We start from the raw sequence: 17,790 nt of genomic DNA on the forward strand, positions 1-17,790 counted from the left end.
TTTGTCTTTTTATTAATGAGTTTTATACAAATCCCTGATCAGATATGATTTGCAAATATTTTCTCACATTATTTCACTTTCTTGATAGTTCCTTTGAAGCACAAAAGTTTTCATTTTGAAATCTATTTTTTTTTCTTTCATTGCTTACGCCTTTGGTGTTACAACCAAGAAATCATTGCCTGACCCAAAGTCATGAAGATTTACTATTTTTCTTCTAAAAATTGTATAGTTTTAGTTCTTACATTGGGATATGTGATGCATTTTAAGTTAATTTTGGGGGTGTGGTTTGAGGAAGGAGACAAACTTAATTCTTTTGCATGTGGATATCTAGTTGTTCCAGCACCATTTGTTGAAAAGACCATTCTTTCCCTCATCAAATGGTCTTGACACCCTTTTTGAAAATAAGTTGACTATAAATGTGAGAATTTATTTCTGGACTTTCAGTTCTGTTTCCTTGATCCACGTTATCTATCTTTATGCCAGTATCACACTTTTTTTAAATTTAGTCTTTATTGAGGTATAGTTGACCTATAGAATTGTAAGATATTTAAAGTATACATCATGGTGATTTGATGTACATATACATGTGAAAGGATTTCCCCTTAGCTAATTAACACATCCATCTTTTACTTGTGAGAGAACATTTCAGTTCTACTCTCAGCAAATTTTAATTATACAGTACAGTGTTATCAGCTATAGTCACCATATTTTACATTAGATCCTCAGATTTTATTCATCTTGTAGCTGAAAATTTGTACCTTTTTACCCACTTTGCCCTATTTCCCCCACCTCCCAGCCCTTGGCAACCACTTTTCTGCTCTGTTTCTATGAGTTTGGTTTTTTTTTTTTTTGAGACTCCACATATGAGTGATGCCACGAAGTTCTTGTCTTTCTCTGTCTGACTTATTTTATATAGCATAATGCCCTTAAGGTGCATCCTAGTTGCTTCAAATGGCAGGATTTGCTTCTTTTTCATGAATGAATAATTTCATTGTATATATGTACAGCATATCTTTATCCATCCATCTATTGATGGACGTTTAGGTTGTTTCCATATTTTGGCTATTGTGAATAATGCTTCAGTGAACATGGAAATGCACATATTTCTATGATAATTCTGTTTTCATTTCCTTGAATATATACCCAGAAGTAGAATTGCTGAATCATATGGTAGTTCTGTTTTTTAATTTTTTGAGGAACCTCCATACTGTTTTCGGTAGTAGCTGTATCCAATTTACATTCCTAGCATTTGAACTATATAGTTGAAAGCTCTGGTGGCTTGATGCTGAGATATTGAGTATAATTCCCAGGAAAGGAGTGTAATTCCCTTTTTTCCATATTCTTGCCAATCCTTGTTCTCTCTTGTCTTTTTGATGGTAGCCATTCTAACAAGTGTGAGGTAACATGTCATTGTGGTCTTGATTTGTGTTTCCCTGAGATTAGCGATGTTGAGAATCTTTTGATGTTCCTGTTGGCTATTTGGATGTTTTCCTTGGAAAAATGTCTATTTGGTTCCTCTGCCCATTTTTTTTAATTAGATTTTTTTCTTTTAAATTGTATGAGTACTTTATGTATTTTGGATATTAACCCCTTATCAAATATATGATTTGCAAATATTTTTTTGGAGCCACACCGTCTGTTAATGTAGCCTTGGAGTAGGCTTTGAAATCAGAAATTGTGATAGCTCTAATTTTATTCTTCCTTTTTTCAAGACTGTTTTGACTAATTCTGGGTCCTCCTTAAATTTACACTTGAATTTTAGGATTAAGTTGTAATTGTCAGTTCCTGCAAAAAAAATGCGAGTTTGGATGTGGGTCAATTTGTATTCCTGTTATTTTTGTTCTCATAACTTCCTTTATACATATTGTTTAATTATCTGAGAAAGGATATGATTGAAGTGTGAGATAATTAATGAAAATGATGTGAATATAGATTTACTTACACAATTCTAGGACATTAAAATTGGAAGATAAACCTTGAATTTTAATAGGAATATCGTGTTAGGGTTAAATTTTTCAAATAGTTTATTTCTCTGGAAGGTGGTAAATTCATTGAACTTTTTAGTCACAGTGGGTTTATAGACTAATAATAGAGTTGGATAATTTTAGAATTAATACTCATTAAGTTTAAAAATTTCCCTCCAGGAAAGTCATGCCTCTAAACAACAACAACAACAAAAATCCCTTGATATCACTTACTAGACTGAAGTTTACCAAATATATCAGATATTTAAAATATATTTAAATATTTTTTTGCTGTGTTCAGCCAGTAGAAGAGGTTTTGTGGGTAGAATAACTTGCCAATTTTTTGTGCTGATTTAGGATCTTTTTATTTATTTATTTATTTAGAGAGGGTGTGAGAGCAGGGGGAGGGGCAGAGGGGGAGAGAGAGAGAGAATCTTAAGCAGGCTCCACAGCCAGCGCAGAGCTTGACACAGGGCTCAGTCTCACAACCCTGAGATCATGACCTGAACCGAAATCAAGAATTGGACGCTTAACTGACTGAGCTACCCAGGCTCCCCTAGGAATTCTTTTATTTTTAATGATTTTCATTAATTATACTATATTTCATTGATCCCAAGATGGTGTAGATGATAAGACTCAAGAAAAATGAAGTCTTGCCATTTGCAACAACGTGGATGGAGCTAGAATGTAGTATGCTAAGTGAAATAAGTCAGAGACAAATACCATTTGATCTCATTCATGTGAAATTTAAGAAAGAAAACAGATGAACATATGGGAAGAGGGAAAAGAAGTAAAGGAGAGAGGGAAACAAGCCATAAGACACTCTTAATGGTAGAGAACAAACAGGGTTGATGGAGGGAGGTGGGTGGGGTATGGGCTAGGTGGGTGATGGGTATTAAAGAGGGCACTTGATGTGATGAGCACAGGGTATTGTATGTAAGTGATGAATCACTGAATTCTACTCCAGAAACCAATATTGCATTGTAAGTTAACTAACTAAAATTTAAATTAAAAAAGAAAAGAAAGTCTAAAAAAAAAAAAAAAGAAAAAGAAAAAAAGATTAATTTTCAGGCACCTGGCTGGCTCAGTTAGTGAATATACAACTCTTGGTTTCAGGATCGTGAGTTCGATCCCCAGGCTGGATGTACAGATGACTTAAAAAATGAAAAAAAAATCTTTAAAAAGACTCATCATTGATTTAATAAGATTTATTGAGATATGTATTACAAAAGAAGTAGAAGCAGAGTAGGGCCTATAAGAGCAAGGGAGTCAAGAGAGAAGGGTTACAGAGTGACTTTAGAAAAGATAGTAGTTTTTCCCTGCTCTATGAAAGTAGAGTGTTCCTGTGAAACATTTTATAATCTGAAATGGCATCAAGTGAAAACTTAGTTACAATTAATTTATATGGAAAAGTTTTGAGTATTCCCACACCCAAAAAATAACCCCTCAGGCTTTTCTGATACCTTAGGCTACCTCTTGCTAATGGATGCACAAAATTCATCAAGATAAAACACACTCAGAGTTCAAAGGTATGGCAGCTTGATGCTGGAATGCTGAGTGCAGTTCCCTGGGAAGGAGTTTAGTTGTGCTGCTCTTGCTGCTGGGGTTCGTGTTGCCTCTGTAAAGGTTACTACAAAACAAAGGCTGAACACTATTTTCACTTTTTGCCTTTCTTTATAGAAGTGAAAATCCTCTTCAGACATCTTTTGGTTAGCAAATACGGATACTAATGTAGTTCTTTTGTAAAAGTAAAGTGGCGTTACACAAACTTTTGAACAGCAGGGGATACCTGTCTTTTGAACTGGCAACAAAGGAAAGTAACTGGTAGAAAATTGAGAAGTAGAGCATATTGTGAAACAGGAATTTATGTAAGGTGACTGGAACATATCGTATATAGGTAGGAGGGTGTGTGTTAAAGTATCAAGACTTGAGTTGTGGTTGGAAATGCCTTCCCTAGTATCAGTTATTCAAGGATTCTTCAATCTTTATGGGGACACTTTTATCATTTCATTTTGTGCATTTTGGTATTTGATGTATTTGGAATTTATCCTTGTATAAGGTATAAATACAACTTATTTTTTTCCAGATCACTACCTAAAGACACCATCACTATTTAATAAATTATCCATCTTTTTCTACTGATTTAAAATACTGTTATCACATATAAACTTCTCATGTATTTGATTCTAAAGATATATTGTAATGGAATCAGTATCTTGGAGATACCTGCACTCCCATGTTTATTGCAACATTAACGATAGCCAAGATATGGAAACAATCTAAGTGTCACCTACAGATGAATGGATAAGAAGATGTAGTTTGTGTGTGTGTACACACACACACACAATGGATTATTATTCGGCCACAAGAAAGAAGGAAATCTTGCTGTGCAACAGTATGGGTGAATCTGGAGGGCATTCACTAAGTGCAATAAACCAGACAAAGAAAGACAAGTGATGTGTAGTACCACTTATATGTGAACCAAAGAAAAAAGAAAAAAATCTAATTTCATGGAAACAAAATAGAATGGTGGCTCCTAGGGGCTTGGGGAAAGGGGAAATGGGGAGATGTAGGTCAAAGGGTACAAACTTTTGGTTACAGGATGAATAAGTTCTAAGGACCTGATGTACAGCATGGTGATTATAATTAATAATATAGTACTATGTACTTGAAATTGGCTGAGAGTAGCTCTTAAGCCTTCTCACCACACATGCACAAAAAATGAGTTAACTGTGAGGTGATGCATGTGTTAATTATCTCAATCTTAGTAATCATTATACAGTGTGTATGTATAGCAACTAATCATGTTGTACACTATATATAATTATATTTCTCATGTTAATAAAGTCAGAAAATAAAAAATATGTTTTAATATCTAGTAGGATGGCAAGGCTGTTCCCTCATTATTCTTATTTGGATTTTTCCTGCCTATTTTTGTTTTTTTAATATGAACTTCAGAATTAACTTATATGATTAAGAAAAGTTGTTTTATTATAATCTCATTTTAGTTGTTGATTAAGTAGCATTAATACCTTTTATGATGTTGAATTTTCTCAGAACAATGGGTGAGTGTTCATATGTCTTAGGAATGTTTTAAAGATATCTTTATATAGACTTAAACTTATTTAATTTCTGTGTTTTATTAATTTGTTGCACATGTAATGGAGTCTTCCATTACATTTTCTAACTGGTTATTTGTAAATATGAAAGCTTATTTCTGTGTACCAATTTGTACTCAGTCACCATTTCAAGTTCTTATTGTTTGTATTAGTTTTTCAGTTGATTTTCTGATACACAACCATTATCTACAAAGAGTAATATTTTTATCTCCTTCTTTCCAAATTATTATACCCTTTCTCTTGTCTATTTATATTTGCTAGAAATTCCAGGACAATATTAGATGATTAAAAAAAAAACATTGTGGTAGAATACTTTTTCTGAAAGCTTCTTGTATTTATTCTAGGACAGATGTTTCCTTATTTCCTTCTTAATCTTTAGGCTAACTTTTGGTGGATTGATGTCGATAATTCTTTCATATTGGAAATATTCATCAGTTTCATCAATAGAGGATATAAATTTTTTAAATGCCTTTTCAGCATTCATTGATATGATGCAATTTTTTTCTTCTTAAATCCATTAGAACGAAATATGAGTAGATGTTCCCATCTTTAACTATCCTTGCATTGCGGGTAAACCCCACATGGTTAAGGACGATCAGTTTTTAACACTCAGTGCTTTTTCTCACAGGTTTACCATGTTCATTCTGACAGCTATGAGACACAAAACCAGCACTATGGAAGAAGCTTAACAAAAGAAACTCTAAAGGATGGTAAGAATTGAAAAACCTGTTTCAATACTTTTATTACTGCACAGTTATCAAGATAATCCTAAAGTAATTTCAATCTTTATTCTTTGGTATAATGATCGAATCCATAATAAATAAACATAAACCCTTAAATTTACATAATTGGATTAATCATAATCCCTGGTTTGTAATACACCAAAATCATGGGTCTATGAATGCCTTCTTTTACATTTTAGTTTATTTCTTACTTATTATTATGCATAGAAAAATAGTGAACATCTGTGAACCAGCCATTATAGTTCAAGTCCTGAAACTAGAGGTTGTCTTTCAAATCCTAGTATGTAAATCATAGTGTATTAAAACTTTTTTTTACATAAGAGACTTTAAAATGTGTATTGTTGTATGTAATGTATTTTTATGGAAATCTCCCATGTCTAGTTTAGCTGTATAGTATAAGCTTCTAGAACTACATAATAAATAAATGGCATTAGAAGTAGTTTAAAGTCTGTTAACATACATTCCTCCAAGATGATTATAGCCAAGCTATTACAAAAACAATGATACCTTAATAGATTTCTGGAAATAACATTCTATTAAGAAGTTTATTCTTCGCTTTGCCTAAGATGGGAAAGAGCTTACGTGTAGTGTAAATAGTTTGAAGAAAAATTTTAATTTTAGGTATAGAAAACAAACATACACAATGTGATCTTAACAGTATTTGCCTTGGTTTATTAACCAATAGCAGGATAATATTCAGATTGGCTCTTCATTAAAATATTTTGCAGGCTAATGTGAATATGTGTTTTTAGCAATTTCTGTCCCAGAGTGGGGGAACAAACTATTTAAGAGCAGAAATCAAATTATATTTACCCATAAATTCTCAAATATGATAAAATAGGCATAAATAACTTTAAAAGAGGCTTAATAATCTGATAGGTTAAAACATGTGAAGTCTCAATTTTGAATAACATATTCAACCTGGAGTAGTGTTGATCCCCAAAGTGAGCTTAACTTTTGTGAAGCCTGATTTAATCAATATTATTAAGAATGGAAAGAATTTATTGTAACGATTTGGTATTTTGGTAATGGACTGTTGATGCCATAAGTAGTTGTGATTTGACTCTAGATTTTAGATTAGCTCTTGAATGTGATTCTAACAAACAGTTAATCTTAAAAGCAAATCCCTTACACTAGCAAATGAAGCAAATCTTGGAGTCACATTCCTTAAGAGAATATAGAGAGAGAACTAACTACCAGTCTTTGTGTAATGATTTTTTTTAATCTAAATAGTATATTTCACTTTACATAAGTGTCATCTTCTAGTAAGAGAATCTTCACTAGAAATTAAGTTGAGGTCCAAGTTTCTATGTCTCACTCGAATTTTGCCTGTTCAGCTAATTGCAAGGAGTGATGGGAAGAAATTGAAGAATTGTATCTAAGATGAGTTTATTTCCCACATGATAGCTAGTTCATAATTTCATTATAATCCTAATATTTTCCTGTTTATAGGAGTCTCCAGGTTTTTTCATAATGGATTCTGCTTAAGAAAAGATGCTGTTGCTGCCAGTATTCAGAAGATTGAGAATATTCTGCAGTGGTTTGAAAATCAGAAGCAGCTTAACTTTTATGCAAGTTCATTACTGTTTGTTTATGAAGGTTCATCTCGGCCAACAACTACAAAATCGAATGACAGAACTTTGGTAGAAAAGTTTTTGTCCAAAGGGCAACTGTCAGACACAGATGTACTGGAGTACAATAATAACTTTCATGTGTTAAATTCCACAGAGAATGGAAAAATAGATGCTTCAGTAGGCAAAAGCTTGTCCAAGATGTATGCTCGTCACAGAAAAATGTGTTCAAAAAAGCATCACAGTCAGACTTCATTGAAAGTTGAAAATATAGAGCAAGACAATGGGTGGAAAAGCATGTCACAGGAACATTTAAATGGAAATGTACTTTCCCAACTGGAAAAAGTTTTCTATCATATTCCCACTGGTTGCCAAGAGATTTCAGAAGCAGAAGTGCGAATGATAGATTTTGCTCATGTGTTCCCTAGCAACACAATAGATGAGGGATATGTTTATGGGCTGAAGCATTTAATTACTGTACTGCAAAGTATTTTAGACAATTGAGTCTTCTGCAGTCTTTTTAAGGAATGGGGCAATCATAATAAAAGCAGCGGTCAATATCTCTGTACTTGTAAAGCTATGTAAAAAATTTATATTGTGAGTCTACATTTTGTCTTTATACTTTTGGTAGAAGGGTTATCTTTTTTATAATCTTACTCAGGAAAACTAATTATTTGTTCATTAGAAAACTATGAAGAATAAAGAAACTTAGGAATCTTAAGCAGGGAATGTGGTGGTACATGGCTTAAACATCTGTTTGGCTGAAGCAAAATGCAAACCATTATTCACTCATTAAGAGTTTATTTAGCTTTCTGTAGCCAATTTGTCATGAAATCTCTGTCCACCCAGCCTTGACAATGAGCCATATCTAAACTCATTAAAATATTAGAACAGTTTTAAAAAATCTAGAAAGCACAGGTTGATGTCCTTAGTATTACTATGTATGAAGTTATTAAAACTGGAGAAAATTCTACTTTAGAACAGTTAAGTACTGTTTAGGTTTTATATTAAAAGTTCAGACCAGCATATCAAAAGGTGCTTCTTAGTAAAGCAATTTAGAATTATTGCATTCAAAAAGCAGATTTTTTCTTTAATTTCCATTAATATGCATATTTCAATATACTTCATGAGAAAGATAATTGAACAACAACAAAAATCTTGAAATTAAGTTCACTAATAATTATTCTTGCCAGGGTTAGGAGAAGAGAGAAGTATCTTTCCAAGGAACAAAATGGTTCTTTTAAAATCTTTCATTGATGTGAAAAGTGGGGTATATATTTACTACATTGTGAAAAGTGCTATAAACCATATAATACCTTTTCCTCTAATTGCAGCTTCAAAAGGTGGATGATTGAAGCTTTGTCTTATTTCTCCTTTAAATAGCTTTTGAGAATTTTCTCTTTTAAAATTCATGTGTTTATATGTCCCCATTTAGTTCAGCAGTAGTATAAATATATGTTGCTAAAAAGTGTTTCTCAGAATTCTGATAAGTAGTGAAGGACACCATCCAGTATTGTGTTATCAGAAGTACTATGTGTAAATTGGTGCATCTCTATGAGTTTGGTGCATATCTAAATACATGCTTCTATTTCACTCTTACTCAAAACAGTTTTATATCCTATTCCACAGGGAAAATATCATTTAATTTTGTGATAGGTGGCGGGGAATAATAGCTATTTTTCCTGGAAAAATTAGATTTTTATGTATTATCTTTGTTTCACATTTCACATTTACCACCTTTAAAAAAAAATAACTAGTTGTTATTGAAAACATTTAAAACTTTGAAATTAAATTTAGAAATATGTTAGATATGTATGAAAGCATTACTTGCACTTTCATTTGCTAACAACACATCTGAGTAGTTAACAGTTTTGCCATATTCCTGGAAAATGTTTTAGATTTGTGGGCTGTTGGACTTTTCCCCTCTCTTTTTCCCCTAGAATTACAGATTAAAGTTTTAAATCTAAGCGGCTTTTTTGGTGTGGAGGAAGGCATCACAGTTTTATGTTTATCTCACATTCCCAACCTCTCTAAGTGTACTTTGCAAATATCTGAGCACAGACAGAAGTACCAAATGCTTTATGAATTCTATGCTTAAAAATCTGTTAAAGCTGAATTACTTTAAAATTCTTATACATTTTGTTATGCAAAATTTGTTTTTAATTTTTTATTTAGAGTCAGTAGAAGTATTTTTCATAGAGACTTCATATTTTTCTCTACTGCCTAAATGGTTTTTGGCTGTAGCTTTATTTGTGGGGATGAATTTCAAGTCCAAATAGTCAAAAAATTTTTAATTTTACTTTTTTTCTTCTACAATATAGACTTTTGTTGTTATTTGGACAGTAGTTCAATAACTCTTAAGCTCAGATAATTAACAATTTTGAGTCTTTTAATAAGAGGCTTTTTTGTATGGGATGGTATCAGCCTATGTACAATGAATTTAACAAATTTAAGTATTACCAGACGTTTTGCACATTTTAGCTCAAAAGTGTGAATCAGCTTTCCAGATTGTCTTTACCATGTTCGGAAATACAGTTTTGTAAAAACCGGTGTCTTACCTTTTTGATACAGTACATCATTTTTGGTTTTGTTTTAATAAAACAAGAAGCGCTTTTATCTTTTGTTTTTCAGGGAAGGGATTAACATTTAATTCTGTTTGTTTACATTTTTATTACCGTTATCCAATGCCCATTTATGTTACTTTATAAGTAAGCTTACATGTCACAGAATAAGTATCTGTTTATGTAATCTACATGTGAATATTTTACTGTCTAGCCCAGTAATTTAACATTATGCTGAAATTTACCACTGCGGGGGAAGAATGATCACTATTCACCAAGCATATTTAAACATGTACATGTTTAAGAAATAAGCATAGTAAGAATATAGTTTGGTTAATAGGATTATGATAGGTTTTTTTTTCCCCCTAGGAAGCATAAATAATGAATTTAGTGTATTTCTTATGGAATGCACTCATGAAAAGGACTTCAAGAAATTGTGGATAGTGAATAAAACATTTCTCTAATAAAAATTTAAATTGTATAATAGTTTTATAATAAAGTATTTACACTAATTGATATTTTAATATGGGTGGAAGTTGCATAGATTTAAATAAATTAAAAGTTGGTAAGTGCTAAATATTTTATCTATATAGTTTTTCAGGAAACAGTTGTGAAAATATGTATATTAAGTGGCTCTAACATGGAGCTTGTGGTATTTTCAACTCAGTATTCATTATTCTTTATTTTATGTGTCTAGAAAGATCATACTTAATATGCCTCTTTACACTACAGTTTGCTATTGTGGGGCTTTAGATTGTGTTCAACTGAATAAGAACTTTTTTTTCTGACTTTGAGTGTAATTTACTATTTTATGATTTCTAAGGTGATGTTCTTTATATTATCTCTATAATGTCTATATATTAAATTGATAATGTAACTTAAGAAAAAGGGATTAATTTTCTGAGAGATTTCAGTTGTAATTTTCATAATTCATGCAACTGAAAACATTTGTTTCTAGGATTTGGAATATTGTAGAAAATACAGGATGAAAGAAAATGGTATGAAACAATTTTATTTGTGAAATTACAGAAATTTTGTCCACTGTTTTTAAAACATTGTCATCATTTTAGTACTCTTAGCAGTTAGACATTTGATACTTTAAAACTTGATTTGCTCTTAAAATTGTTTACAATGCTTTGTAATAATCTTCCTTATCCAGTGCCTTTAACCTTGATTTGATATGTTTGTAGCCTCAGTTATCCTTCCACTACATCCTGTAATATTTTTGTAGCCTAGACAGCAGTTTCTTTAAAAAAAAAAAAAATGTCAATTTGATCATGTAAAGAGGTAGCAATTGTCTATCAGTGCTTTGGGAAGACACGTAGAGTTGCCTGTAGGCCAGACTTCTTAATTCATTCAAAAATATTTAGTGGATGTCTACCATGTGCCCAACATTTTTTGGCCCCTGAATATACAGTTGTGAACCAGTCAGACAAAGCCCTAACCATTTTCTGCATTCTGTCTAGATGGGGTGGGTTTGGGGACCTAATTAAAATAGAGATACAGAAAAATATGCATTTAACAATAATAAAGTTAACTAGCATTTGAGTTTGTGTAAAGATAAGGTAATGATTATTGAGCTGAGATGAAGCAACTGACAATGTGTTAGGTTAAAAATAATACTTTGCAGCATTATAACCTCTATTTGACTCTTGAGTTCAGGTAATTATAGTTAGAATAAAAAGGCCTTAATTTTTCACTTTTCTTGCCGGTAAAGGTACGTTTATTTTTAGACTGTCCATTTAGAGTAGTGTTTTAAGAGAACATTACTGTGAAAAACATTCCATTACATATTCACAAGCAAATTACTGCACATTTTTAAAATTGTGTTTTACAATTTAGTAGAAATACTTTAGGCCTCGTCTCATCTTCAAATCACTGGTATTTTAAATTTGGCAATGAATATGGAATTTTTGACTTACAGAGTGATTATATGGTTACTTAAAATCCTTGTTCATATTTTAGGAAGGTTGGAGTCTCTGTTTTTTTGATGTTTAAATTCTCGTTACTTATGTTGATAGTGTCTAATAAGAGGAAATAGCATCAGTGTGATTAAATAAATTAGAATATACTTTGAAAAATTTTATTTTATTTGTTAAACTTTGCCATCATGTTAAATTTGGCCTGGTGTTCACTTACAATATATGTTAACAAGTTTATGAAGTGAAATAGTTTCAAGTATGATATGTATAATGCTCCTGCATTTAAATGAAATTGGCGTGCACAAAGACACTTTACTATAGGGAGTTGTACTGGAAGATTTATGAAAGCATGTGAAATTGCACCTAAAATTGTATTAGTGACTATGCTAAATTTATTGTACTTGATGAATGAATGTATTTAGTGTAGTCAAAGTTACTTTGGTTTAAATGTCTACACAATGTCTTTTTTTAAATGTGTTTGTAATTTGTAGTATTGATGGGGGGTATTCTTGGACTGCAGGGGTTATTGTCATCGTGTGATTTGTGTTTTTATTTTATAGAATCATCTAATGTGATATACCGATTTTTATAAGTGATATTTAGATAATTCTAATAACTGTATATTTGACAACCTATTAAAATGTTTTGCATTGGAGCTTTTCTTCATTAATTGTAATCTGCTAACAAACTCATGGTAATTTAAAAATAACTTATTCAACGAATATTTGAGTGCATGTTATGTACCAGAAAACTACAGGAATCATTAGGGATTCAAGGATGATTAAGGCAAGCTGTTAATAGAAAAAAAATATGCATTGCAAATGAAAAAGTATGTAAACGTTTTGCCTGAATATTTTTCTGTGAGATATACCAAAATCTTTGGAATCAACCTTATAGGGGAAGTGAACTGTAGGAGAAACAAATTGACTTGGTTCTGAAAATATATAATTGTAAAACTTCAGAAGTGGGTAAAATAGTTTTGCCTGTATTTGAAGTTTTGCGAATTAGCTACTTAGTGACCTAATTATTTTCATTCATTAATTAAAAAGAGAGGGTACTATCAAACACCTACCCTCTATTAGGCACTGTATTTGGCTTTGGAGATTTTGAAAAGATGCATAAGAGATTCAGTACATGTTCTCAAGATATGTACTGTCTGGCAGAAAAAACCGTGTAAATATGGGATAAAATACTATTGGGGCTATGACTGATACTTAACCAATATCCAGCAGGGCTGTGAAAGAGAGGAGTTTGTTCTGATAAAATGCAAGAGGAAGAAGGATTCATAGCGTCATTGCAATTGTGAGTCAAGGCTCCAGAAAGCTATACAGCATTCCTCTTTTATGCCTGGTACTGTGAACTGTGGGAAAGAGCAATACTATGTGTAGTTTCTTAAGATTGGCTGCCTAACTGCTGAGAATAACAGGGAATCCCATTCCCATAGTCCCCTAGTTATAGCTAACTGTAAGAACTAAAAAAAAGCTGAAATGAAGTAAGTGAAAATAATCACTCGAGGATTTCATTAAAAATGCAGATTCTGATCCAGCAGGCCTGGATGGGGTCTGTGATGCTCCTGGCCCAGGGACCACTCTTTAGTAGCAAGATTTTCAAAAAGTTCTTTGGGTGTAAAGTGTGCAGTAAGACTTGGATCACTTTGATCCGAGCAACCAGAGCTATTTGAAAGCCAGAGTGATGAGAAAGAATGTGAGAAAATACAGCCAGCAATGGCTCAGGTTAATTCTGTCCATTCTTGAATGGAAGAAAAGTTCATCAGCTGTGTCAGTCCATTAAACTTTCCTCCTGCAGGTCTTAAAAGTCCTGTAATAATAGACTAATCTTTTTCTATTTGCACTGTTAGCTTTTCACGTGTATGAATGATGCCTACTTTGCCAACTGAAGAAAACAGTCTGCATATGCTTGTTAATTACATTGTACTTGCTCTAGGCAGAAATGATGTGATACACTTGGGCTGGATACTCTGAAATGTTTTGAGTCTATATGTTTCTAAGAGAAGTTAGGAAGGTCTTTTTTAAAAGATTTATTTAGGGGCGCCTGGATGGCACAGCGGTTAAGCCCCTGCCTTCAGCTCAGGGCGTGATCCCAGCGTTCTGGGATCGAGCACCACATCAGGCTCCTCTGCTGGGAGCCTGCTCTTCCTCTCCCACTCCCCCTGCTTGTGTTCCCTCTCTCGCTGGCTGTCTCTATCTCTGTCAAATAAAAATAAAAAAAAAAAAAACTTAAAAAAAAGGTAAAATAAATAAAAGATTTATTTATTTTTAGAGAGTGTGGGGTGCAGGGGCAGAGGGAAAGGGAGAGAGAGTCTTGAGCAGACACTGTGGAGCCCAATGTGGGGCCCGTCTCACAATCCTGAGACCATGACCTCCCGGATCAAGAGTCGGACGCTCAACGAACTGCACCACCCAGGCGTCCAGGAAGGTCTTTAAAATTGTTATTTATTAAACTAATATAATTTGACTAAGTGCTTTGGGATGGGCACAAAAAAGATGATGAATGTGGAAGCATCATGTGGACACTTGTTAATCTATGGAAGAAGTATCACCTCAAACATTTTAAAGATGGTAAGTTTAAGGTAAATAGGCTTAATTTATAGCTTATAGGGCTTTGATCAAGTTCAAAGAATATCTTTGTGAATTTGTAAAGAAACCATAACTTTTAGTTCTCATCAGTCTTAACTTCCATTTGCCACTCCCTATTATGGTCTACTCTGACCCATCCAGGTTATGCCAGAGGCAGAGAGACCAATCTCAGTAATGCGCTAGCCCGACCACTCTGTCAGCAATTATTGCTGCATAACACCCTGAAATGTAAGTGGCTTAACAATTGTCCTTCATTATTTGTATGGATTTGCAAGTCAGATGGGTGATTCTGCTGATCTTGGCTACAGTCAGCCAAGTTTCTACAGTCAGCTGGCAGGTCAGTTGAGTTGGGGGTGGGAGGGGGGTGGGTTGTGAGCTAGTCTAGGATGGCTGGGATGACATGTCTTACATCCTTTCAGCAGACCATCCCCAGCATTTTCTTTTGGTGGTGGTGGGGGTCCGAAAGAAGATGCCGAAACATGCAAACAGGATTCAGGCTTGTTTGAGTCAAGTTTGCTATTATTGCCAAATCCAGTTAGTGTGGACAGATACGGAAGATGGGCACAATGCAATCAACCACATGCTCCAATCTCAGACCAGCTCATACAGGGCACCAAAATATTGAGTCTTGGCTTGTCACGGTCTGTGTTTTCATCAGGCAGCACTCTCAGATCAAGTGGACAATGTGGGCATTAATTCTGTTGATCAGAACAGCGGCAGCAGAATAAGCAGCATGGGCAAATTTTAAAATCTCATTTTCCTTTCTAAAAAAATTTCACCCAGGTTTCCACCCATTACCTCCCCTAGGTAGAACCCTCTGGGTAGTCTCACTCTGTTGCCATCCTCAATTTTTAGTAATATGTTACTTGGGGAATGGTTTGGTATTTTAAGTGATTTTTTTTCTTTTTTTCCCAAGTTTTTACTTAAATTCCAGTTAATTAACATACAGTGTAATTAGTTTCAGGTGGAGAATTTAGTGATTCATCACTTACATACAGCACCCAGTGCTCATCACAAGTGCTCTCCTTGTAATCCCCATTACCTATTTAACCCATCCTCCCATCCATCTCACCTCCAGTAACTATTGGTTTGTTCTCTATAGTTAGCAGAGTGTTTCTTAGTTTGCCTCTTTTTTTTTCCTCCTATGTTCATTTGTTTCTTAAATTCTGCATATGGAGGCACCTGGGTGGCTCAGTCGGTTAAGTGTCTGCCTACAGCTCAGGTCATGATCCTGGAGTCCTGGGGTCAAGACCTGCATCAGGCTCCCTGCTCAGCAGGGCATCTGCTTCTCCCTCTCCCTCTGCCCCGCCCCCCCAGCTTGTGCTCTCTTTCTGCTCTCAAATAAATAAAATCTTAAAAAAAATAAATCCTACTTATGAGTGGAATCATATGGCATTTGCTTTTCTCTGGCTTATTTCGCTTATCATAATACTCTCTAGCCTGTCTATGTCATTGCAGATGGCAAGATTTTATTCTTTTTGATGACTGAGTAATATTCAATTGTATTGTATGGTATCCTAAGCAATCTTGTCCTAATGAGCTTCCTTGGCGGTGACTTGAATGTCAATTGATTTTCTTTCAAGTGTATATAAACTGCTATGTTTCTGTGACAAAAAATATGCAAAAGACATGTACTTTCCGTTACATATTGTAGATACTGTTCTCCAGTTGACGAAACTATTTTTTTTAATTGAACTAGTACTTTTGGTTCAGTTTTTAGGTGCAAGAGCTACTTAATTCTAAAATACTATTTGAACTTGAATGTGCTGTTTTATTGTCAATTTAACTAGATTTTAGTTTTCATTTTCTCCCCACTATTTTCTATTATTAGTATATACCAGTAAGGGTGAAAATTCTTAGGAAGAATGTCTGTTTACTTCTTAATTTCTCTTTTCTATGCATTTCCCATTCATTTTTCAATGAGGAGATACTATTATGGTTTTTGCCCTTTTAATAAGTTCTGAATATATTTCTTGGGGAAAATAAAATTAATAAGTCTTCTTTTAAGAATAACAACATCTCTCTACTTAACTTATCCAAAGCAGTCAGGGATTTTATCCCTAATCTCCAGTTTCTAGGTTTATGGTAATTCTGTCTAACCTCATGTACGGTGATTGAATCAGACATTTTGCTGATTTGTGTAACTACACAAATACATGCTATGTAGCTTTTCCTGGCTATTTGATCTTTATTTTTTTCTTTATAGCTTTTGTAGAGAACTTGCTTTTACAAAAGGGCTCGAGTATTTGATTCTTAGAAATATGATATTCAGGATTGCCTAGGTGGCTCAGTCAGTTAAATGTCTGCCTGCTCAGGTCATGATCTCGGAGTCCTGGGATCGAGCCCCACATCAGACTTCCTACTCAGCAGGGAGTCTGCTTCTCCCTCTGCCCCTCCCTAAGCTTGTGCTCTCTCTCTCACTCTCTCTCAAATACATAAATAAAATCTTTTAAAAAATATATGATAGGGGCGCCTGGGTAGTGCAGTGGTTAAGCATCTGCCTTCGGCTCAGGGCGTGATCCCAGTGTTCTGGGTTCAAGCCCCACATCAGGCTCCTCCACTAAGAGCCTGCTTCTTCCTCTCCCACTCCCCCTGCTTGTGTTCCTTCTCTCGCTGGCTGTCACTCTCTGTCAAATAAATAAATAAAATCTTTAAAAAAATATATACGATATTCATATACTTTTGAGGTAAGCCATAAATAGCAAATGACATATTAGAAGCTTCCACATAACAAAGCTATAAATAACTTCAGGTGTCACAATGTTATTAAACTGTTTATAGTAATCCATCCAAAAGACATTGCACAATTTCTTATATTTTCAGAAGAAGATATTAAAGGTAAGTGGTGACTATTTTTCCCTCTACATAAACAACTTTAGGCCAGAGGGTGATAGGTATTCCCTAGCCACTTCAGAATCATTGTTTTTCCAGCTTCCTTCCTTAAACATAACAAAGTAAAAGCAAACTCCTGTGAAGTACCCCCTCTCTGGAGGAGGATGCGGGGATGGGTTGGCCTGGTGATGTGTATTAAGGAGGGCATGTGTTGTAATGAGCATTGGGTGTTAAATGCAAATAATGAATCACAGAACACTACATCAAAAACTAATGATGTACTCTATGGTGACTAATAGAACCATAAAAAGAAATGTGGGTTCATGAACTCTTACTCTCCATGGATATACTCTGCATGTTAAAGATGTTAAAAGGGCAGGGGCAACTGGCTGGCTCAGTAAGAGGAGCATGTGACTCTTGATCTCAGGGTTGTGAGTTTGAGCCCCAGCTTGGGTATAGAGATTACTAAGAAAAATAATAA

General features: G+C 33.9%; 1 protein-coding gene across 2 annotated transcripts in view; it reads left to right on the forward strand.

Moving 5' to 3' along the window:
- IPMK (inositol polyphosphate multikinase) overlaps nt 1–12,535 on the forward strand; it is a 43,485-nt gene extending 30,950 nt beyond the window's left edge. For both annotated transcript variants that reach the window (XM_026504228.4, XM_026504229.4), the window contains exons 5-6: nt 5,712–5,793; nt 7,279–12,535. In XM_026504228.4, coding sequence (XP_026360013.1) covers nt 5,712–5,793; nt 7,279–7,901 — 705 coding nt within the window. In that variant the 3' untranslated portion in view covers nt 7,902–12,535. The remainder of the gene's footprint in view (nt 1–5,711; nt 5,794–7,278) is intronic.
- The last annotated feature ends 5,255 nt before the right edge of the window (nt 12,536–17,790 follow it).

The sequence above is a fragment of the Ursus arctos genome, unplaced genomic scaffold (assembly GCF_023065955.2).
Source record: "Ursus arctos isolate Adak ecotype North America unplaced genomic scaffold, UrsArc2.0 scaffold_7, whole genome shotgun sequence".
NCBI lineage: Eukaryota > Metazoa > Chordata > Mammalia > Carnivora > Ursidae > Ursus > Ursus arctos.